This window comes from Camelina sativa, chromosome 16, assembly GCF_030686135.1.
Source record: "Camelina sativa cultivar CO46 ecotype springtype chromosome 16, ASM3068613v1".
Taxonomy (NCBI): domain Eukaryota; kingdom Viridiplantae; phylum Streptophyta; class Magnoliopsida; order Brassicales; family Brassicaceae; genus Camelina; species Camelina sativa.
The window spans coordinates 21912574-21937104 of record NC_141895.1 but is presented as its reverse complement, the minus strand read 5'-3'; the positions used below and the strand labels follow the sequence as shown (position 1 = coordinate 21937104).

Sequence of the window (24531 nt, the reverse complement as noted above, 5' to 3'; positions counted from 1 at the left end):
TCAAGAAATCTTTTTCCCCTTTTGTTTACTAGTTTTAATCCGAGTTCTTTGAGAGATTATTTTATTGAATTTGTTTTCCCCTTCAAACAAATTCATTGTGTGATACCCAGTTTCTAATGTTTTTGTTTGTCTGTATTTATACCATCCATCCATAAATGACGAAGCTAGCAAGCAAACAACCAAACAAGAACTTGACAGCTAATTTATATAAGCAAAAGATCTACACTTATTGATCGTAATGTAGAGCCCAAGATGTATGAGTTCTTGTATACAAAATAATATATATTATCTTCTAAAGCCAACTCTTGTAAAGTGTAGCAAACAAAGTCGTCAAAAGAATTAAATCTCTATATAGATAAAACCCCGAGGAAGTACAGACATCAAAAACATGGGTATTGATTGAGCCATGACCTTTAAAGGAAATTATCGAGTTGGGTTTGCAAATCCTGAATGGAGATCATATTGATATTGCCTTGTTCTTCTGATAAGTACTCAGCTTTCAGCAAGGACTCCACTTGTGTATGAGCTTCCACTATATTTGTCCTGAATACAAAACAGAAACATTCTTCGTATTCAAACTAGCAAGAGATTATGGGGTTCAGACACAAGGGATTAGGAAAAACGCAGATATGTAAATCAGCCAAAGATAGTTTTAGATGGTTGATAAACTATCGAGAAATGGACATACTTGATTGGCTTGAAAAGTATGGTCCTTGTTGATGGGTTTTGCAAATAGAGTTTCATTTTTGCTAAAATCGGAAGCAACTCTTGCTGTATTGCAGCATATACCTGGTTAAAGTCATGTGATACAAATCAGCCTTTCCCTTTGTGTTGAGAGATTTTGTTTTGCTTTCTAGATTATAAAAGGTAATAAAAGCTTAAACATGCATAAATCATAAATGCATTGCGGGTTATATATTTATCTACGATGATTCTCTCTTTTCATATCGATTCGATCACAACTGCACGTTCAAGCTACCATTGGCATCTATGTTCGTTAGTACTTAGAGGCTAGAACTGTCTATGAACAGAGTTTTCAGAGCTTATTAATAGGGATCAAGAAATAGCTGCCATCTCTACTTCTGAGATATATACCTCGAATAAAAAGACCCAAAAAAAAACCTAAAAGAGTAAATTATCTATCTCATACCTTTTGAACAAGTTCCGCCACCTTATCCGGTGTAGCGAAAGCTTGTTCCTTCAGCGGCCTAGCCATGACAGAATCAACCTTTTGATTCTGAGTTCCGGTGGAAAGAGCAACTTTTATGGCTGTGACCTGCATATACATGTATAAACATAGCAAAACTATTACGCAATTCCATTAGGAGAGTACACTCTTTAGATAAACAGATCATCTTCTAATTAACGGTGCATTGTATTTAATATCAAACAGTGCAAAGGATGTTGAGTTAAACATTTTCGAGGACGTCTAGAGTCTTAACAAAATTTTGCAAAAAAAAAAAAATTCCCAGAACAAAGGAAAGGAGAAACAAACCTTGGTCACAAATGAAAGCATAGGATCCACAACTAGCTTAGTGACTGACATAATGAACTCCTCACAAGTTGTCTTAAGACATCTTTCCAGTTCCTGCGAAAATAAATTTCTACGCATCATTCCCATTCATATAAAGTAATGCAAGGACCCAGGCATAGAATGAGACATCCAGGTAAGCAAGATACAACCAACAAACTAACAAAAAAAACTTGCCATAACTCTTGAGCCTATTGTCTTAGCAGATATATATCATCAGTCTCGCAGAAAGATGCTCAAGGTTTAAACTATAAAATGAGATCAACACATCTGAGTGGCAAACTTATGTAAACATGAAGAACATATGCAGTAGATTGTGGATGGAAGAGAAAAATCACCAACCTTCTTGGCATCTATTTGACTCTCCAAAACTCGAGGTGACAGGGTCCTTGCTAGGGAGGTTGACCTAGACCAGTCAAAAAGTGACGCTTGACCTCTAAGTATCCTTCTCAAGTGTTCCTAGCCACATTTTTGACATGAATAATCAGATAAAGTTAGCAAAGTCATCAGCAAATAAATAAACTGAGGGGGAAAGATCTGAAATGTGCACCCAAGGCGAGAAAGAAAGGTTTAGATCTATCATACAAAATAGACTTGAATGTCGAGGAACTAACCAGTAGATGAGAGAAATCAAGTTCTTTGTGGGTGACTGAAAATTCTATGTCAAAAGGCGCAATCTGGAAACAAACAATAATTATTAATGCCAGTGACTTAATTACTTAATAGCAAAAGAAGTAAACAAAGGATAGATTAGCTTTAACCTGTTCTCTCAAGATAAGAAGATGCTTGATAAGGAAAAGCTGGCCATCCATTGTAGTAGATCGCTTAATGATAAGCTTGCTGGCTTTCTGTTGCATATTTGACAAAATATTGTGGACATCTCAATTATTGTAAAACTTCGTAATTAAAATTAAACAAAAACAACTATAAATTTCTTTACAGGACATTGACACATTAATATCTATAAAAGATTGACACATCTTCGTGTAATTAAAATTGACAATGTCATTGAAAACAAGGACAACTGAATAAGGAACAAAAATCAAGGCGGGGAAAATCTGTTTTTCTAGCTTGCTTACTTGAATTGACAGAGAGCAAACTTCTACAGCTTCCTGTGGAACAGAAGAGATGGTTTTTAGACAATTTTGCCTAAACATGAATTGTTGAATTTTCTTTGACAAAATGAGAAGCAATAAGTTACTGATAGTCTTGCCTGTGCTAATCCAGTGAAGACTGCAGGTTCCAAGCATCGATATAATTTAGATAGACAAGAGAGAGTCTTTTCCAAAGGTGGATACCAAGTCTTAAATACATCAGCGTTTTCATCATCCTGCAACTTAGACTATAAGTATACAGCTAAAGATTACCAAGCCCATAGGAATAATTTGAGAATTTTGTTCTACCCCGGAATTAGTTTCAGATGTTGTATTACAAGATCCCTCCAGCTTTGCAGGATAATCCAGATCTTCATCAGAGGGAATATAATTTGCTATCTGCGGAAGTAAAAAGGAGATTCAAACCAAGCAAAGCAAAGTCCTCTAAGACTAAACAGGATAACATAGCCGAAACTAGCAAACTTCTATACTTAAAAGTCATTGCAAAGTAAAGAATTTGTATGAAAACTATCCCAATATTTGCTGGTAATTTAATTACTGTACCTCATCTCGAATATATGTTCTGGCACGGAAAGTCAATCTTTCATTAACATCGGCTAAAATTCTTTGTAATGTAGGCCGCAGTCCGGCCAGGGGTTCACTCTGTCTAGCTGGCTGCTCCCCCAAGACTTCAACTTTAAGGATATGAATGAGCTCACATAGAAGATCAATATTTGCTTCGTGTATCAGTTTTGGACGTAAAATATCATACAAGTATGTAGACCTGATCAGGAACAAGCAAATTGATAAATTGAAAGTACCACACAAGATATAACAAACGAAAACAATCTGGATGACTTACGCTTACTCGTTTTTTCCTAAATCCTAGACTTATAAGAAGTCATATAGTGTAGTAGACCCACCGACTACAAAACTACAGTGTAATTGGAAGTATCACATACATATACCAAATGAAATCATTCTCATCTCTAAACAAAAACATAGAGACTAGTATAAACAAAAATCAAGATAATATCATCGAGGCAATGACAGCAAAATTAGGTTCCTGATTCACAATTAACAATATTGATGGGGTGAATGCTCGGCTGTACATTATTTGATGAATGCTAATGGTGTAAAGAGGAAGAGAAGTAGAATAAATAAGTAGAAACAAGTATTCAAGCGTACATATTAGCTGTATATATCTCAATATAGAAGGCACCAGAAAACTATTTCAGTGATAAATTGAACAGAAATAGAGATGAAGAACATAATAGACAGCACGGCATTAAAAAAAACTTACAAAGGATCCACTAAAGGTGCCAGACTTGAAACTTCCTCTGATGATGCTGGAAAGAAATGAGTAAACAGTTGATGCTCCATATGACAAACCTGAAATTCTTTATGGAGGTTAAGACGTGGTGCAGTAATTTCATGTTTTGAAAAAACCAAGTCCACTAACAGTCTCTAAAATCCTAAGTTACTAAAGCTGATGAACCAGCCATTGTCTTTCTCAAACAGACCTTCTTCTGACCTTTGAAATCACACAGATTAACAGCTATATTAACATTCTCATTTTCCTATATGTTTCTATCCCTTATGATGGCAGGAATTTCCTGTGAAACTAAACTGGTATAGCTCCTATTATCCCTCATGAATAAAGTGAGGTGTTCGTAATTTTATTTTCCTTCATATACCTGCATCAGATATGCACAACCAGATCTAGTCAAAGATGGCAGTGCCTCTTTCTTCGCGAAATCAGATACTCGTTGGTGAACTATGCCTTTGACCTGATAATATGAATTGAACATTAAACAGGCGATTCTCGTTACTCGCAGATACTAAAACCATATTGTATTCCAGAAAATAAACTCACAAGCGAGAGCCGTTGTTCACAGTATAGTCTGTGGCATTCTGCAAGGATTTGAACATATTCCTTTCTTGCTGACCTACTCTCGATTTCCTCCAGTACAGGTTTAAGCTGGACAAATATATTTCAATGTTCAATGTCATAAGAAAGAAACTATAGCCATGGCATCATCTCAATACCGAACTCGCAAAATTGACATGCTACAAAAGCTAATTTTGATTGTTCTCATATCTAATATTGTGACCCTAACATTTCTGCACTAAGATGGGAAGAAAATCAAAAGGTATCACCTCACTTGCAGCAGCCTTGAAACGAACATATATAACAGATGCCTCGACACCCTCCGAGACAGATGTTTTGTTTCCTCCTGGCCCACGAAATGCTGCCTGAACCTGACAAAGGAATTTACATGTATGTTTTAGCGGAAACTATGTATAATCTCACAATTCACTCTTGCATGCATAGATTACATGCACATATATGCATATACATATTATATAGTTACAAGAACTATACATGCTTATTGTAAGCTGTGCAAGAATACATTGCATATTACAAAGAACAATTACCTGAGAAGCAGCCATTTTAAGCACTGCAAGGATGTAAGTTCGAATCATGCCCAAGGCCCGTGACTGTAAAACAGATAAATGTTAGTATTTTCTATAACAAATTACAAGATACTAATATCTCCTCATTACCATTTAGTTCAGTTTTAACTTTCTTTAGTTTTGTACAATTTCAATAAATTCTGGAAACAGTGTATGAGTTTGTGATGCGTAATAACAGTAAAACCATGTGTCTCTCCGTGAGAGAGAACGAGGGAAGACAAATAGAGACAGGAAGGGCTCTTCGTAGTACCTGGAGCTGACGAAATTTGAGCAAATAAACACTCGACTCCGCATATTGAGGATTATCTTCGATGTACCTACAGAATTCAAGGTAAAGAGACAAATTACAATCACTGTGAGGGTGATGGAAGAACTAAAGTGGAGCATTCTTCCATAAAATTGCCAAGTAGTGAATATAAAATTGCATAATATTGAATGCAGCATCATTTACTCACGATATGCACTCATCCAGCCGTTTCAGTAGTGGGAGAAAGTTTGAGTTTGATACGTTCATATTTGGTGAATAAAAATTAGAGGATATCTGCGGGACAAAAAAAAATAAAAAGAAGAAGAATTATGAGATATTAGAGCAGTTTAACACTTTATTGAGATATTTCCTCTTAATTTTGCAACCAGTGTTCTGGAAGAAACACTTTATGTCAAACACTTTATATATATATATATATATATATATTATAAACTAAAGTACCACAGGCAGGTCATAATTAAATTGATTACGTTAATGAACCAAACAAGAGCATATCTGAAGCTATACACTGATACTTTGACATGTTTCAAAAATTAATGTCGACAGGCTAGAAATTAAATCTTACATTCTCCAATTCATCAAAATAGTTGAGCTTAATCCTTAGAGCTTCTGCAAACTCCATCAATTTCTGCTTCTCCATCAACTAGAAAATGTGGAAGAAAATGAAACTTAGCTCAAGCAAGCAAACTACTACAATCACTTTAAATAGCGAGTCAGAAACTCCTGGCCAGCCATGATGCATTAAGCATCTTTTGTTTTGTTTTTCATTTGGATATACACAGCAAATAGGAATGAAAAACATGCAAGAGATTATTAAGAGAAAAAAAAATCATCTTGCAAAGTAAAAGACAGAAAAAAAAAATACCAGTCGGTCACATGCATCATGAAGAGTTTTAGTCTTTGTTGTTACTCCTTGATGTTGAAGCTGCAGTTCATTAAATAGGTCAAGAGTTTCATCAACCTGCACAGGAGAAATCCTAAGGTCAATAATAAAGCAGATGCCTTATATATTATGGGCAAGGTAAGACCACGGCAATGTGAAAAACGTAGTGGAAACCTGCCTGGTGGAGTATATTATCACACGTCTGGATGCGAACAGTTAAAGTAGTGACATAGAGCCGATACTTCTCCTCTGTCTACGTCAGAAAGTAACAAATCATTTAGATATATTTCAAGTAGTGTTTCCCATAATTTTAACCAAGGAAACAACATGACTATCACTAACCTCAGACTTCATCGCTGATTCAAGATCAGTAAACCATTTGTAGAACTGTAGTAAAAACAACATACGTCGAAATGAAGAAGCATTACTACACATATAGAGACACAAGAAAAGAGATACCCACAGACACATATAGTACCGCATAAGATCCTTGGAAAATAAAGTTGCAGGACGAGAATAAACCTGATTTGTATTAACCAAAACAGCTTCAATTGCTCCAGAATCTCCCAAGTTTGCGTCCTCCGCTGATACAGACAAGCCATTCTCGGGGCGGTGAACATGCTCATGTACCTATAACCATGAACTAACACTTGACATCAAACCACAAAAAAGAAAGAAGGATAACAATCTCGACAAAAATCCAAACATGAAAACTCCAGACTCACAAGGTTGGCAGGAAATGGCCGCTCAGCTACTGCGTGGGATAAAGAAACTATAGCTGCTTGTTGCTGCTCTGTCAAAGGAGCGCTCTGCAACGGGATTTTAACCACATTACGATTCAGTATATATATTCTCAACAAACAGAGCATCATTTCAGATCCAACCATTGTATCTGAACAAAGGATTCCAGATCCGGACACTAGACTCGTCAATGGCGGGATCTCGAGCTCAGATTGTGCGAATTAATTTACCTGTTCCCAAGTAGAAGCGAAATTGTAGCCTTTGGAGATGGCTCCAGATTTGTGGAGGCTGGAAGACGAATTCGCCTTAGCCGCCATCATCTGTGGCGGTTTCTTCGAACTATAGAAAATTCTGAATCTCGGCTTTGATTTGATTCGTAACTTGGAAGAGGAAGACGATGATCCTCCGAGCGTCGAGATCAGCAAAATTTATCAATTATATGTATTTTGCAAGTTAACCCTTAAGTTATTCAAAACTTCACTTTTAACCCTAAATGTTTTCAAATTTCACTTTTTCCTCCCCATAGCTTCTAAATTGCAACTTAAACTTATATTTTTTCTGCTTCTCTTAACAAGTCGGATGTGTAAGTTATTCTTTACATATAGTGAAGTGAGAAATAAAATATGGTGAGAAATTTGATGATTTGACCGAACATTATCTTCTTGTTCGTTTCCACTATAGAGTTCTTCAAAGTTATTAATCATTTAGGTTCTTTCCGGGTTGCCAAAAAAAAAAAAAAAGGTTCTTTCCGATTCTCTAATTGGCCTCACACCTTCTAAACTGCAACTTCCATTTCTATTTATTGTCTTCTATTTGTATATGTTGGTTGTATGACATGTTTATTTCCCTCTAATTTGCTCTCGTTTCTGAACTAAACCCATTTTTTCCTCTAATTTTCTCTAGTTTCAGAACTAAAATCAATCGGAATTTTTTTTGGAAGTGGAAGAAAATATCATAGATTTACAGTTCCTACAAAAATGTAATTTGATACACATATATATAGACATTAGTAGTAAATTTATTTTATTGAATAAAGATTGAAATAGAAAGTGTGGTTAAGAAAACAAACTACTCTACAAAAGGTGTGGTTATAAGTTGTGTCAACTGTCCAAATCTGTGCTTTTTATCTCCAACTACAACCAATTATTTTTACTTGTTTTTTTTTTGTTTAGTTTTTTTTTTTTTACTAGGGGTGTTATTTGCTGCCTTGAAATATGTTTCTTGGTGGCTGATAACTACACCCACCTTAATCATATCGATAGTACTCTAACATCCATTTCGTCTTTCCGTTATCATACTTCACCATTAAAAGGTAAAACCAATATATACTTGCAAAGAAATAGATACTATATATATCATATATGTGGATAATGGATGTATTAAGAGTTTCATTCGTGCATGATCTTGACCGTAAGCGATATATTTGATTAGTCCGCAGATGTGAATGCGTCTATTTCCTTTCTCCTATACACGACATCTTTTGTTCTCTTGAGTTTACCACAAAACCATTTCTTTCTTCTAAACTAACAACGCCGCCATACAAGATTAGTACGAGTAGTTTTTGGTCACCAGTTTATATGCTCACATGCAGTCCTGCTCACATGTTATCGATCTAGCTAATTATATATACAAGAGAAAATAAACAAATACAGTATATTCCAACATACTGATTTGTACATTACCATATAATTAGGTCTCTTCTCTCGCATTTTTCTCAGACAAGTGCTCACTAATTTTTTTACACATCAAACATACATGTTAACGATCTAAAGTCTCGTACTTATACGGACTATATATAGTCAAGCTATAAATGTACGGTTTTCTGCGAAGAAGCTAATCCTAGGAGGCAGAGCTTCCAACAGACAAAAAATCGAAGAAGGGAACACCACTTTCGTTTTTGTTGTCAGAGTCATTGGGGTTGCTTTGATCTGAATCTTGATCAATAACCTCGCTCTTGTTTGAATCCGTGTTTACTTGTAGAAAATTGTAGAACTCCAAAGGTTTAGTCTGGTTTGCTGCGATCACATCTGACACAAGAAGATCAAAGTTATAAGCTATGTGGATTGCGACTGTAAACATTTAAATAAATGTATAGAGATTATTTAAAAAATAATAACGAAGATGATATGACTATAAACACAGAAATAAAAAAAACATGAATTTTTTCACAAAATTTGATAACGCAATAAATAAAAATCTGCTAAACTCCAATGTGAAACTTTCGAACATAATATTTGCATCATTAGTTCGTGAAACACTCAAATGAACATGCATAACACTTTTATAGAAAATGGATCCTTCTCCATCATTTTGAGTACTTTACCTTTGGTATTTAAAGCAATCTTTCCAGTGAAGAACTCCTTAAGGAACTGAAGATGATTAAAATGAGAAAATTGGTAAGGATAATTGATAACGTCTCCGAGTATTCTCTTCCGATCACCTCTATTATTATTATGATAACCACCAGAATTCATCATGATTTGTTCACTCGGCATCAAAGAAGATGTCGAAGACGTCGAGGGTAGAAGACGAGGCTTGGAGGTTTGGCGTGTGCGTCGAGCCATGATGACGTGCCAATGGTTCTTGACCGCGTTGTCCGTTCTTCCGGGGAAAAGCCTTGCGATGATCGACCATCTGTTCCCATGGATCCGGTGAGCCGCTAAAAGTCTTTCTTCTTCTTCTTCCGTGAAAGGGTTTCGGTTTATCCTCGGATCCAATTGATTAAACCATCTCAATCTACAACTCTTGCCTGCACATACACCAACACAATTAATATGTATGTATGTATACCCATATATATCAAACCCTAGTTTTTGTATATATATGGACCGACCAACCCTAGAATATATTTGTTAAATTACCAGATCGACCAGGGAGCTTAAGGGCTATGGCGTTCCAATTATGAGGACCGTATTGTTCGACCAGATCCTTCAGCTTCTCGTCTTCCGCTGGTCTCCAATGGCCTCGACTGCACATGATCCTTTTCTTCTTTACGCCGATCTAGCTGATTACTTTTCTTTCAACTAAGTTTACCGATCCAAACCAATACAAGAACAAAGAAATACTACCCAAAAAAAAAAGAAAACACAAACACAGATCCTATATCATCAATACCGTACGCAAAATTTTTGATGCGTTCATGTACTTTATGTACATATAAATATCGAAATTTAAACCCTAAGTTTTTTTCTTGGCGAAAGGTTGGGGAAGATGGGTATGTGGGAACAAGAAGAAAGCTGAAGAGCACCTGCACTACATATATGTATATATAGATATATATAGTCAAATATTTATATAGAGCATATAATATATATATATATATATATAACTGAAGAAAAATAAAATAAATAAAATCCGTTAGAGAGTCGGGAGGGTTTGGACGGGCTTCTCTACCGGCGACTGATGCCAACGTCTTCCCTAACCAACACACCACCTCCTTTTAAGTAATCTATCTTTTTGTTTTTGTTTCTTTATTTCTATAACTTAGAATTTAATTGGTTCATAGGGTAGCTAGAGAGATTGCTTGGTGTGGGCTGCGCATTTCGTTAACCTCTCAACGTCTCTTCGTATAGTATTAATTAATCTAAGATTTGTTTCTAAATTCTAACCTACACCCGCTACTTCAAGTCACCAATACTCATCTACGTAAGTTTGTGTAGTCTTGGGCAACCTACGTACGTATTTACATGTAATAAATATCATTGTCCTAAACTTGACAATTTTTAATTTCATCAAATGTTATATTTCAAGATTCCGTATGCTTATAGTCAAGTTATGTCTTGAAACATTACAAGCATTAATTAGCTGGATCATATGATATTTGTTAGTCCATAATATGTGAATTCCAGTATATTGCCCTTGTTAGCTAGTCCATAAGGGATTCTGACTAACTTTAGAAAATTTTAAAATAAAATCCGAAAAAAGAAAAAAAAAACATGAGGAAAAAGGAAAGAGTTTGGTAACAATGTTGTGGACTTCTGGTTAAATGGCAGGTCATATATAAATATTGATGGATATAGGTTTGATAACCTTTTTCAGACCTAATCAACGTTTTCTCTAAGCTTAATTTAATTCGGAATATATCGGCCAACGTGGAGACAATACAACTAACTTTTTTCAGCCAAGTTAATTCACCTTTTTAACACCGAAGGCTTAACAACTTAACTTAGTCGAACTGACTATAGATGATGCCTCATGGTACAAATATTATGTTTTCTTATCAATAGTAATGTAGTTAAGAAATAAAATAATAGATAAATAATATACTGTTACATAGTATTTCTCTTCACCTACAAATGGATTAACTAATATGTTTTTGCAATTTTACTATGGGGATTTATATTTCATAAACAGCAAATAAAATACAAGGTATATAATTAGCAATTTTTTTATGTTTTAATTTTGACGTGGTCAAATATTTGGTCTCCAAGCACGTCATGGTTTCTTCTCTCTTGTCCAATACGGAACTTTATAGGTTTCGTACTTTGAGGACTACAACAGAATCGGTTATGTTCCATGGGATTAGTTCGAACATTTCTTCAATTTGTTTTTTGTTTATTTTCTTTAAGCAAAAACAAAACAAAAAAATAATTGCTGGTAAAATTTAGTAGGAAAAAAATATAAAACAGAGAGTTAGTTGGGAAGAAGAAGCCATAACCAATTTCATTTGTTCTATTGGTAGTTAGGAGAGAAGCCTTCTTCAGTTTCGAACCTATCATCATAACTAAACTAAATGACTCATTCAACTAAACCGAATCCTGATTACAATAAACCGGTGGTACATAACACCAGTTCGGTTTTCATTTTACAAATGCTAACAGACGAACTGTCATGTCTTCAGTCTTCACCAAGAGTTTCTTGAGACTTGAACCCGTTACCAGAACTGGTGAAACCTCGTTTATCTTAGCTGAACGATGAAGTCAACACTGTTCTAGCATCAGAACGTTTCAAGAATCTCACATCAAACTCGAGTATCAAAGAGCAAAAAAAAAACAGAAGGTAAACCTGAATAGTCATGAACCATAAAGAAAACAGACCTCTCACATTGCTACGGATCATACAAAGTTCGGTTCTATATACGCAATGGTCAATACACTGACTTAAACGAACAAGTTGAACATACTGTGCGTGGTGGGACCTTTTCCAAAGAAACCAATATAACCATCAGACAACAACAGATCTGGATAGGTCTCTTTGCTTTCGAGATCATGATTCTTGGCCAGAATTGGGGACTGTGATGGATGAAATTTCACCAGGGATCATAATCACGAAGAGCTCCTTTCGAGACAACAGAATCATCACATCATTTTCATCGCACCACTGAGAATGGTTCTTTGTCTTAGTATGATGATATGGTCCAACAGTTTTCAGTTCCCGTTACTTTCCTCTGAGGTTCGTACTTTTTCTCTTCTCACTGAGTGCAAAACGCCTAGCCATACTATGATTATAAAACTTTTTCATATGTTCAGAAAGCTTATGGATTGCCTTGAGGTTACCAACAGTAGATAGACGCACCAGAAAAGAGTCAAACGCTCGATATGGCAGTTTGAGTCCTTTGTTAACAACCTCTTCCAATAAAAAACACGCCTCCTTAGCTCTGTGACAGTCGAAAAGCCCATTGATCATAACACAGTAGGTTTCAATGTCCTGAAAACAGTCTCTGTCATCCATTTCTTTCCATGTATTGAATGCTCCATCAGGATCATCCATTTCGAAAAACATAGATATCAGCATGTTGTATGTTTGGACGCTAGGAGCACAACGTGACTCTACCATTCTTCCATAAAGTTTAAGTGCTTCATCGCTCTTTCTGTTCTCACACAATACCCTAAGAAAGCAATTGTAAGTGACTATATCAGGCGGGTAACCTTTATTGCTCATCTCATCCAAGAACTTGTACGCTTCCTCAACCTTTCCAGCCATACACATACCTTCAATTACGTCCTTGTATGTTGACACATCAGGAAGGCAACCCGTGCTTATCATACGCCCAATTAGCTCAAAGGATTCTTCTACTTTATCATTCTTTGCCAGCGCTACTATCATTAAAGCAAAAGTTCTTGCGGTTGGAGCAGAGACGGCAGAGCCTTTGGTTATCATGAAATCGAACAAATCAGCTGCATCATCCACCATCCCAGCTTGGCAGAAAGTATCAATGGCAGCACAATACGTAAAATTCTCTGGTTTATGACCAGCTAGGATCATCTCTTCAAGCAGCTTCATCGCCTTTTTAGGGTCTCTCACTCTACACCACCCAAAGAACAAGACATTGAATGTATTCGCATCAGGTATAACTCTATGCCTCATCCTTCTAAGCAAAACTACACCCTCCTTTACCAAACCACACTTACACAGAGCATCAAGAAGCATATTGAAAGCATTAATCTCCGGCTGCGTCTTCACTCTAATCCGTTTCTTCTTGGCAAATTTCTGAACATGAGTCAAATACCTCTCACAATACTTCCTAAGAATCTCCAACAAAACATCCGCAGGAACAGCGGTTTTGTTGTTTCTCTTCATGTAATCAAACATATCAATCACAATCCTAAACTGCTTGTTCTTGTACTTAGTGCTAGACAATATATCAATCATTTCATTATAAGCAATAGGCTCATGTGAGTAATGTTCCTGATGTCCAGCCCAAGTGAAGAACCTCAAAGCCGTCTTTTCCTCGTATTGAAGCCTTTGTAAGATCTTGCACACCACAGGAGTTGTCAACTCCACACCAGATTCATCAAGGGCTTTCTCCATATCATCATACGCATTCAAATTCGCCATTATAACTTCGTGTAAGATTCCAACCGCATAAGTAGAACCCTTCGTTCTAATCTCATTTTCATTGCAGCAAACCGGTGATTGATCTTGAGAAATTTCCACTCTACGGGAAATTTCAAATTCTGGGTGTAACAAAGTCGTGGAACAGTATTGATGACTCGAGAAAGAAGAGATTTTTTCGATTTGAATAGAATCTAGACGAGAACTCAACAGATGAGAGAAAAGTGCGGACCTTTGTGGTGGTCGTGTCGGAAGATGCGAGTAGAATCTGGAAAGAACAAGAGATGAGACCAGCCTTCGCATCATTCAGTAATCACTCAGTGAAAATATATTCTTTTCTAAGGTTTTCTTACAGCCAAAGAAGAGACAGAGAGAGGAAACCAGAGGAAGGGGACGGCAACGGAGAGAGAGACCAGAGAGAGGTGGAAGTTTTTTAATGGGCTTTCTTCTATTGAGGCCTTTTCACTTTTATTGGGCCATCTTCTCTTGACAACAAATACTGTTTTGAGTGTGTGAATTTCAACTCTAATTAAAAAAAAAAATAAAGTGAAAACCGAACCAAAATCAATTTAAAACCAAAACCAAGCCATGAATCAATCTCGGAATCTCCAATTCCAATCAATCTCTACACACGACAATGTCTTTAATTATTTTCCTATGTTCGAATTAGAATTACAATATGTTGTTACATTATACTAAGCAAATATTTACAGATTGTATACAAAAATCATTATTACTTACTCCATAATTTACCGATAAAAGAATCTATTTAAAGTTGAAGTATTCACTATACTCAAATTGGACAATGACTTTGTTTTGGTAGGTTTTTCATTAAAAATAATTAGAGAATCACTTAATTTAATTTAATTAATTTATAGTTATGATTTTGCCTAATGACCATTATACCCTTCAGTCGACCACTAAATATCCACCGGGTCGGGACGCAGATCCTGTATGACCCGGAAACAGAAGAAATAAAATTCGCGGATCTGTTTGTACTCCAAGTTTATAATATTCGGATCCTGTTTTTGATTTGGTTCAAAAATAGTTGTTTTCGTTACCAAACAGAGGTATAATCTCTATAAATAAGGAAACGGGTATCAAGTATTTAATGACTTCAGTAATATCAAATATTAACTACTACCATACTTAATCTCTATAATTATTACGAATATTAATAATAATGAGAAATCTTTAATATTTATGGATTGTGACTTTGTTGCTTCCAAAACAATCAATAAATTAAATATGAAATTGTATATATATGTAAACTTATTTGATTTGCTTTTATATTGTGAGATATTTATGGAAACAACAAATCAACTTAATACAATTAAATAAAAACAAATCATCATTTAGTTTAGATTTTTCAATATTTCCTTAACGAAATTATAGTAATTAATTATGATTAGTATAGATGAAAAGAATTAAAAAACGCATAACTTATATATATGTAAAGTTGTAAACTAATTTATAGCAAATGTGTATTGTATATCCCACATCGACTAAATATTTTGGAATATGGTTCATAATCACTATAAAAATATGACTAATATGTTTTGAGTACAAATGAGATTGATTTATCAGGTATCCAAATTTAACAGTTTAATATGGTTCTATATTTAAGCATATTTAAACTTTTAAAAAGTAAACATATTATAGTATATTTACGTTTTTTAAAAAAGGTTAAGAGATTATAAATATTTAAATTTTTATAGAATGTTTAAATTATTTTAAATATTTGAATTCCGTCGAAAGTTTAAAATATTATAATATATTTAAGTCTAAAAAATATTTAAGTAATATTAATATTTTTTAACTTAAAAATTTTAATATATAAAGAAAATTTGAGTTAAACCCGTTAAAACATGTATTTTTATCAAACTATAAATTAAATTGGTTTTTTTCAATTTTGCTGAGATTTGATATATCAAATATTAATTTTTAAATGATAACCTAAATATATTTAATCTCACTATAAATACAATGGTTTCCTAACCATTGAAATATCTCACACTAAAATTAAACAAGCAACTTCTCCTCTTTCGACGACAAACCAAAATAAAGAAAAACTTATCATCTTACAAAACTACTATCCGATATTGCGGTGTGTCTATCCTCTTACAAAACTACTATCCGATATTGTGGAGTGTCTATTCTCTTACAAAACTATTATCCAATATTGCGGTGTGCATGTTTCCGTGAAAAGCTATATTTTATAAACTACTTACTCTATTAGGATTTCCAATTTACTGTATAACCCCAAATATACAAATAAACACTATACAAACAAAGAAAATAAGTTAAAATAAAAAATTACATTACAAAAAAACAAATTACAAAAAAAGTAACTAACAAAATTTATAATTCTGTGTTGTAGCACCGGTATCACCTAGTTATATAGTATAAGTATAACCGCACATATATAATAACGTACGTAACATCTTATAATTATTTCACGTGTTTGTTGAAACTTAAAAATGGCAAGTGCAACAAGTAGCGCCAGAGAAGAAGCAGTATTGATCATGACATACAGACTACATCAACACGTTATTTTTTTTTTCTTTTGTTCGTTTCGTATTATTGGTCAAGTGGCCGTTAGCGTAGTATTGACTTTTGAGATTTTCGTTGTGAATCATTGCATCTCTATCGTTTTGATTTTAATGCCTTCGCCATTACTTTACTTTTCACTTTTGGTCAGAAACCGTTATTTATTTATCAAACTAAAACGAAGGATATAATTGGAGATTGATCTAACGATTAAACACACTTCATCGTCATCCGGTAAGGCGGATTTTTGCAAGATTATTATGCACATTAAGGAGAATCATAACAAAACTAGAACGTTGAAAATAATCCGATTACTGGTTCTAAATTTAAAAGTACCGTTCATTTGTACAATTTTCTTTGCTTTCCTTGTCACATGATTTCTTCATATATATGGTTAGATCAAACCTAGGATCAATATGGGACAAATGTTTAAATGACATTTAGTGTAACAACGAATAGTCAACCTATAAAAAAAAAAACAATGACCATGATGAAGTTTAAATTTTACTTACCCACTGCAGTTATCATGGCAAGTTTTTTTTCTTTTTGGTGGAAAACATGGCAAGTTTATTGGATCCAAACTACCTAACTATTAGTCTATTAAATGGAGAGAAAAAAAAAAACTATTAGTATATATGCATCATTCCAATTTATGCTAGATACGGTTTTACTTTGATTACGTATTACCTTTTCTAAACGAAATTAGATAAACCAACTCAATATCTCGATTTACTTTTACTAAAATCAATTACTTTATAGGGTGTTTTTGTTGGTTATATATATGAAGAAGAAAAACATCAAAATATAAAGACGGTTTCTAAAAAAAGGAAACCAAGTCGTAGACGAAACGAACACAGAAAAAGTAGCTTTGTGGAGGGCTTTAGCCGTAGTCCGTAGGTAACAGTAAGTAACGGAATGATTGAAGACACGTGTCGTCACCAACCGCCATATTTTTGTAATGATTTTTGCTTAAAGACCGGCCGTTGGGGCGGTGAAGACTGAAGACAACCGTGAATCGTGATCTCCTAACCGAAACCGATTCATGAATCTCATCAACACGTGTCTACCTTCAACTGGTTTCTATAAATATCCTCTTCTTGCGTCGACCCCGCCCCATAACATAGCAACGTCACTTTGATTGACACAAACGCCACGTGGACTGCATGAGACGTCACTGAATTACCCAAAAAAGAAACTATTGTTGTTTTCTTGTGTGTGTTACAATTTGATTTGAGCTACAATTGTGGACGTGGGAATGTGGGATGATGATGCTTATGCATAGGCCGGTGGATCTTTTGTTTTTTTTGTGACAGAGTTATAATTTTGTGTGATTGTAATCAAAAAGATCTAAAGATTCAATGATATTTTAGAAAGGGACGGTCGTTTTGATCATGTCATGATGTAACACATATTTATTCTGTCCCAAGGCGAATGTACTTAGTATAAATACTCCAACTTGATAGTATTTATTTCACTACAAGAAAATAAGTCTTTTGCGATGGAAGAATTCATAGCAAATCCTTCGCAAATAGGCAAAAAACGACGGAATTGCGAGGAACACACTTCCCTCGCAAATCGCTTCTCGCAAATTGGTTAACATCGCAAATCCCTCGCAAATTTTGCAAGGAAGAAAATGCCGTCGCAAAATCAACGCAAATTGCGAGGGACAATATCAATAGCAGATTCCTTGCAATTTGGTTCAAGCTAATCCCTCGCAAATTTGCGATGGATTTGCAACATTTATGTCTGTCGCAACAGCTGAGATTTGAATTAGGAATTATTCATTTTGTAATTATGTTTATTTTTAATTATGCAAATTAATTATGATTAATTTCTAATTAGGCAAACTAAAATTCATAATTAGCCAAAAAAAACTTTGAATTAAAACTGAAATTAAACTTCTAATACAAAATGTTGTTAAAATTACATAAACATAATAACATAAGTTCAAAACATAAATCAAACACAAGTACAAGTTCTCAGATACAAACACATAAACATAAGCTGAAATTGAAGAACAAGAGATCCTAAGTTAGTCTCGTGATACCTCCTGCTCCGGTCTCAGGTCCGGTATCTCCTGCTCTGGTCTCATTGGTGGCATCAGTCTCAGGTCGGGGAAATCTTGCAGCAAATTCAGGGTCCTTCTCAGATAGATAATCAAAGTAGGCATCGTAGCAATGCATCTTCTGAGTATTTTTTTGCAACTTCAATGCATAATCTTCTAGCTGAGTAGACTGACTCGCAAGAACAGCTTTGGCCTGAGAAAGCTTCTCAGCTAGAATGACTGGATCTTCAGTCGGAGTAGGCGTCAGAACAACTTGAGCTGAAGATGCTTCAGTTTGCATAGTACCGACTCCATATATCCTATTTTTCTTCTTCGGAGCAACATGCAAACAACAAAAAACAGAGACACAATGTAAAGTTCAAAGATATAAAACAAAACACTATGTAAAGTTCAAGAATTTACCTCAGCAAAAATTCGGTTCTTCATACTAACTGACAATCCGCCAGAAGCACTACTCTCTATGTTGTCCCCTGAGCATAGCCCAATTTCAGTCTCAGTTATCCTCGATGACACTTCATGGTATACTTTCTCAGATAATCCATCCACAAACGACCCATCAAGTTTCCTATGAGTATCTTTTAGGACTTTCAAGAAATCAGGAAGTGCCTCACCAGTAATCTCCGACTTAACAAAGATATGAAACAACAAAGTATTAGACTAAAGCAAGAATTTATAGGTAATTGTACTAAATAACTAACTAAACATACTTACATGTTTTCGTGCACGAGCTTTAAAGGAGGTCTGACCAAACCAGTGTTTATGCATTCCAGTGCCATCATGATCACTGTATCGAGCATTTCGACTATTGATGCTCTTTTCCTCAGATTTTGGTTCACACCATAACTTGACCAAGCCGTCCCATACTGTCCGATCAAGCCACCGCGGCTTTGCATCATCACCTTTTACTCTCCACTTAGACTTCCACCGAGACACTTGATCAGTCATCCGGGTCTTCAACTTGCTTTCAAACTCGGCTCAAACTCTCCCATTGATGGACTGGTCCCAGTTATATGTTTGTTTGTAAAAACATAACATGAATCAAAATCAGAATCAAGTAAGTAAAAACAAAATCTGTAATTTAAACACATCAACAAATATTTAACTTACCGCAAACGTTTCAAACCACCGGTTTACAACCGCACCTGGTGTTTGGGTCTAATTGGCATGAGCTCCTTTGAAATCTCTTTCAAAGATGGCCCGAACAGTAGCAGCAACCGAAGGATCCTCGTCAAACCTACAAAACACAAGAAAAAAGGAATGAGGATCAATGAAAATATATCTAAAAAATTAGACAACCCTAACTACATTCTTACCATAGAGTACCCGGAGGGCGTTTAGGGTCCAATTTCTTTAAGCTAGCACGAGCAGGACTTGCAAGTAGCTCTTCCAAAGTAAAAAAAGAGATCTGAGGAGACTCATCGTTGACACGCGAAGTCGATTGCTGTGGTGGAAGATGATCTTCCACCGCCGGTGAGGTTCCTTGACGATTCTCTTGGATCACCGGTGAGGTACCTTGCGAGGAGGCGGGAGAAGCTACCCTTGGAGCAGAGGCAGAAGAAGGTAACCTTCGAGAAGGGATGGGAGGAGCTAACCCTTGAGAAGATATAAATCTTCTGTAAACGTTTTGGCTCCCAGAATGATTTTGGTTCTCTTGTGAAGACATCTAAAAAATAAGTCCAAAAAAAACTAAATTAATACCCTCAAATTCGATATAACTAGAACCCTAAAAGCAAATTAGATTAAACCCCTAAATTCGAATTAGGTAAAAACCCTAAAATTGATATAATTAGAACCCTAAAACCAAAATCGAATTCGCAACCCAAAATCGAATTTGAAACCCAAAATCTGAAACAAAAACCCTAAAATTAAAATAAAAATCCAAAATGGAATTTGAAACTCAAAAATTGAAATAAAAACCCAAAATTGAAATAAAAACCCTAAATCGAAAAACCCTAAATCGAAACCCATCTAAAAAACAACAGAAGAAGAGAGAGGAGGAGGAGATTAGTCGGATAAGGGATGAGAGGAGGAGTAGACTAACCTGAGAAGGGATGGGAGGAGGAGTAGACACCGGAGAAGAGATGAGAGGAGGAGTAGACAACCGGAGAAAGGATGAGAGGGTTTGTAGGCAACCGGAGAAGACAACCGGAGAAGAATGAAATCGGAAGAAGAAGAGAAGTGTTTAGGGTTTGTCGGCTGCGGGTGTTGGTTTGAGCTTCGCTCAAACTAGGTTTTTTACTTATATAGGAAATTAATGGCGTCGCAATTCCAACGCAAAATTTACAAGGGATTTACTAGAGTCCCTCGCAAAAGCATCGCAAACAATAATTAATATAAATTTTCTTATTTAGAGTTTTTTGCGACCAAATTGCGAGGGAACGTAGCAAATCCCTCGCAAAATCTTTAGGGTTTAGGATTTGCAATTGTCATTAGTTAGTGCCCTATCTTATATTATAAATATTGAATTATATCAATTTAATAATTATTAGTAATGTAATTAGTCTTAAAGGTTAAGGTTCAAGGGTTTAGGGTTTTGATTTGCGAGGGAATTGCTATGTTTTGAGTATTTTGCGATAGATTTGCGACGAATTTGCTATGGGTCTAGCAAATCAGTCGCAAATTTGTCGCAAACCTTGAATATCTAATTTGTAAAAAGCATCAAAATAATGTTAAAAAATTAATCAAATTAACTTTCAAGTACATACTTCTTACTCCAAACATGATGATGTTCTAAACTATATCACATATATGTTCATTACATTGAGACAAATATTTGCCAAATTGTCCAATTCTCCAAGAATTTTGTGTTGCACTGCTATCTTTGATTATAAGTCTTGGATTCATCTTTGTAAACATTAATAATAATGTAATTAGTCTTTAGGGTGTAGAGTTAAGGGTTAAGGGTTTAGGGTTTTGATTTGCGAGGGAATTGCTATGTTTTGTGTAATTAGCGATGGATTTGCGACGAAATTGCTATGGGTCTAGCAAATCAATTGCGATTATGTTGCAAACTTAGAATATCTAATTTGTAAAAACCATCAAAATAATGTTCAAAGTTAGTAAATTCACCTTATGAACACATTCAAATGTATTTCAGAATAATTATAATAAGTTTTGTAATATTTATAAAAAATCATTATCCTAACTTTGCAATGGATTTGCTATGGCTTTCGCAATTCACTCGCAATTCCATAGCAAATTTGCTATGTAATATGTTTTCGCAAAATCGTCGCAATATTGCGATGGATTTGCGAGGGATGGGACATTTCCAGCGAATTTGTCGTAAATCCCTCGCAATTTTGCGATGGATTTGCGACAACTGAGTTCCTCGCAAATTTGCGAGAGATGTGCTATAGTTTTTGGTTTTCTCGTAAATCCCTTGCAAATCTACCGCAAATTTGCGAGAGCTGTCTTCGCAAAACGTTTGTTTTTTTTGTAGTGTTTCCAATACACGTACCGATGTTTTAACATAATAAATACAAAGCTTAACGTACGAGGCACTTAATTCCTACATATATATACAAGAATTGTTGCATATATATTTTAAATATTAATAAGAAAAAGTTTTTTATGTATGATTAAGAGAGAGGATGGTGCGAAGGAGCTAGTCTTCCGATTTAAAATAATTTAGAATTGTGGAAAACCAACCATATCCATGCGTATGCATGTTGTTGTGGTGTAGGATAAGTATTGATAATGGTGGACATATATCATCAACATCCTCCATACACATTTATTTTATACTTCAAATATTTTTTTTGTTCTTTTTTTTGTAATAAATATTTTTTTATGCATAACATGTTGTGTTTGAGGGGAAACAAAATGTTAAGAAACTGTAAATACTAAATACTGTAAATCTGTTTTCAAAATAAAAAATTGGCGTAATAAATACTGTAATTAACATGAGCTTCCAATATTTAGAAGTAAATTTCTTGGGGTTAAAATTATAATTAGGTCTTCATATTTAATTAGACCAACAATTTTGAAGAGAGGACCGTACCGGGTAGGGGAAGGGAGAGAGGCAGCTCGAAAAGTCGAAAGAGCATTAACTTTGCCTTCCATAATAAAAAAAGACAATATTAGGAAAGAAGGCACTTTCTAAGATATTTGAGAAATATGCACTTTTCTCTCTCATTCTCTAATACAGATTTCTATTAGAGAAATCTCTAGTAATATATTTTTATATTCTTTTTTGTTTTTATACCATTTTTTGTGTGAAATTATATACAAATAAAAATAAAACAAATTTGTTACCTTCTAGTAGTATTTGTACAATCATACTTTTTTCTTTATTTTTCCTTTTTTCCTCTTTCACTTTTTAATTTGATTTTGTTATTAATTTATACAAAATAATTATAGAAATTCCTCAAAATACCACAATTAAGTTTTTTTCTAAAATACCACATTTTAATTATTTTTTCCAAAAAACCACATAAGTTTTATTTTCAAAAATATTAAACACACAAAAAATTGTTTTTAAGGATGTAGAATTTATTTTGTTAGGTTTGGGTTTACAATTTTAAATTTAGAGTATAGTCTTTAGGGGTAGAGTTTAGTGTTTAGGATTTAATGGTTAATTTATAATATTAATTTACACTTTGATATTAATCTTAAAAATACCACATTTTAAGTTTTTTTCCAAAAAAACAACAAAAATTTTTCCCAAAAATAACACAAACACAAAAGTTTTAATAGTTTTATTTTTCAAAAATACGACAAACACAAAAAAAGTTATATTTAAAGATGTAAAATTTATTTTGTTAGGTTTGGGTTGACAATTTTATATTTGGGATATAGTCTTTAGGGATAGGGTTTAGTGTTTAGAATTTAATGGTTAGTTTATAATATTAATCTACACTTTGATATTAATTTTAAAAATACCAATTTTATATTTGGGGTATAGTCTATAGGGGTAAGCTTTAAGTTTTTTTCAGAAAACTACAAAAGTTTTATTTTCTAAAAATAACACAAACACAGAAAAATGATTTTTAAGGATGTAGAATTTTATTTATTTACACCAAACCCAGATGATATACTAAACTCAGTTAGTACATCCCCAACGCAGATGGTACACCACAACGCAGATGGTACACCAAACCTAAATAGTACACCAAAATAGCATTATTTGACATATTACAATATTTTAAATTAATTTTTAGATTTTTTTAGGTTTGGGTTCTATATTTTATATTAAGGATATAGTTTTGAAGGGGTAGAGTTTAGTATTTAGAGTGTATGGTTTAATTGTGAAATTTTTTAATTGGATGGTACACCAATCCCAGATGGTATACCAAACCGAAATGGTACACCCAACCTAAATGGTACACCCAACTCAGATAGTATACTAAACCCAGATGATATACTAAACTCAGTTGGTACATCCCCAACGCAGATGGTACCCCAAACCTAAATTGTACACCAAAATAGCATTATTTGACATATTACAATATTTTAAATTAATTTTTAGATTTTTTTAGGTTTGAGTTCTATATTTTATATTAAGGATATAGTTTTGAAGGGGTAGAGTTTAGTATTTAGAGTGTATGGTTTACCAAACCTAAATAGTACACCCAACCTAAATGGTACACCCAACTCAGATGGTACACCAAACTTGAATGGTAAACCAAACCTAAACTTGAATGGTAAACCAAACCCAAACCAAATGATATACCAAACCTAGATAGTATACCAGATTCAGATGGTTCACCAGATTCAGATGGTATACCAGATCCATATGGTACACCAGATTCAGACGGTACACCAGATTCAGACGGTACACTAGACCTAGATGGTACACGAGACTCATATCGTACACTAGAGTGATGGTACACCGTACACCATAGCCACATCGTACACTAGACCCAGATGATACACCAGACGTAGATGGTATACTATACTCAGATGGTACACCAGACACATATTGTACACTTAACTTAGATGGTACACCAAACCTAAATGGTACACCAAAATAGCATTATTTGACACATTACAATATTTAAAAATTATTTCAAAAGTTTTAGGTTTGGGTTCTTTATTTTACCCTTAGTGTATAATTTTGAGGGGTATGATTTTGGTATCTAAAGTTTAGGGTTTAATTTTAAAATTAAATTTTTAAAACTAGACCATGTTTTTAGAATTTTTAGGGTG

At 34.4% G+C, this 24531-nt stretch overlaps 2 protein-coding genes and 1 pseudogene across 5 annotated transcripts; all 3 read right to left on the bottom strand.

Annotated features, from left to right (window-relative positions):
• Positions 1–202: 202 nt before the first annotated feature.
• Positions 203–7567, bottom strand: LOC104751195 (conserved oligomeric Golgi complex subunit 3). Of its 3 annotated transcripts, none has more exons than XM_087490781.1 (25): positions 7226–7567; positions 6980–7063; positions 6777–6884; positions 6597–6641; positions 6433–6507; positions 6237–6332; positions 5937–6014; positions 5559–5644; positions 5354–5420; positions 5065–5127; positions 4786–4887; positions 4502–4606; positions 4323–4415; positions 3929–4017; positions 3190–3409; positions 2935–3024; positions 2745–2861; positions 2611–2643; positions 2293–2379; positions 2146–2208; positions 1874–1990; positions 1496–1588; positions 1151–1276; positions 689–789; positions 203–543 (listed from the first exon to the last, which is right to left on the bottom strand). In XM_087490781.1, the coding sequence occupies exons 1-25, from the start codon at positions 7313–7315 to the stop codon at positions 414–416; spliced, it is 2358 nt and encodes a 785-aa protein (XP_087346907.1). In that variant the 5' UTR covers positions 7316–7567; the 3' UTR covers positions 203–413. The 3 variants fall into 3 exon arrangements, with proteins under 3 accessions (XP_087346907.1, XP_087346908.1, XP_087346909.1); XM_087490782.1 differs by having other exon boundaries at positions 6777–6897; positions 7226–7428; XM_087490783.1 differs by having other exon boundaries at positions 3929–4025; positions 6777–6897; positions 7226–7406.
• A 1067-nt stretch (positions 7568–8634) lies between these two features.
• LOC104751194 (transcription factor MYB54-like) lies at positions 8635–10402 on the bottom strand. Its single transcript, XM_010473101.3, has 3 exons — positions 9857–10402; positions 9319–9744; positions 8635–9022 (listed from the first exon to the last, which is right to left on the bottom strand). The coding sequence occupies exons 1-3, from the start codon at positions 9969–9971 to the stop codon at positions 8835–8837; spliced, it is 729 nt and encodes a 242-aa protein (XP_010471403.1). The 5' UTR covers positions 9972–10402; the 3' UTR covers positions 8635–8834.
• Positions 10403–11631: 1229 nt separating this feature from the next.
• On the bottom strand, positions 11632–14175 carry LOC104751193 (pentatricopeptide repeat-containing protein At1g73400, mitochondrial pseudogene; annotated as a pseudogene). Its single transcript, XR_015583400.1, has one exon. The product of XR_015583400.1 is annotated as a pentatricopeptide repeat-containing protein At1g73400, mitochondrial pseudogene (transcript).
• Between the last annotated feature and the right edge of the window lie 10356 nt (positions 14176–24531).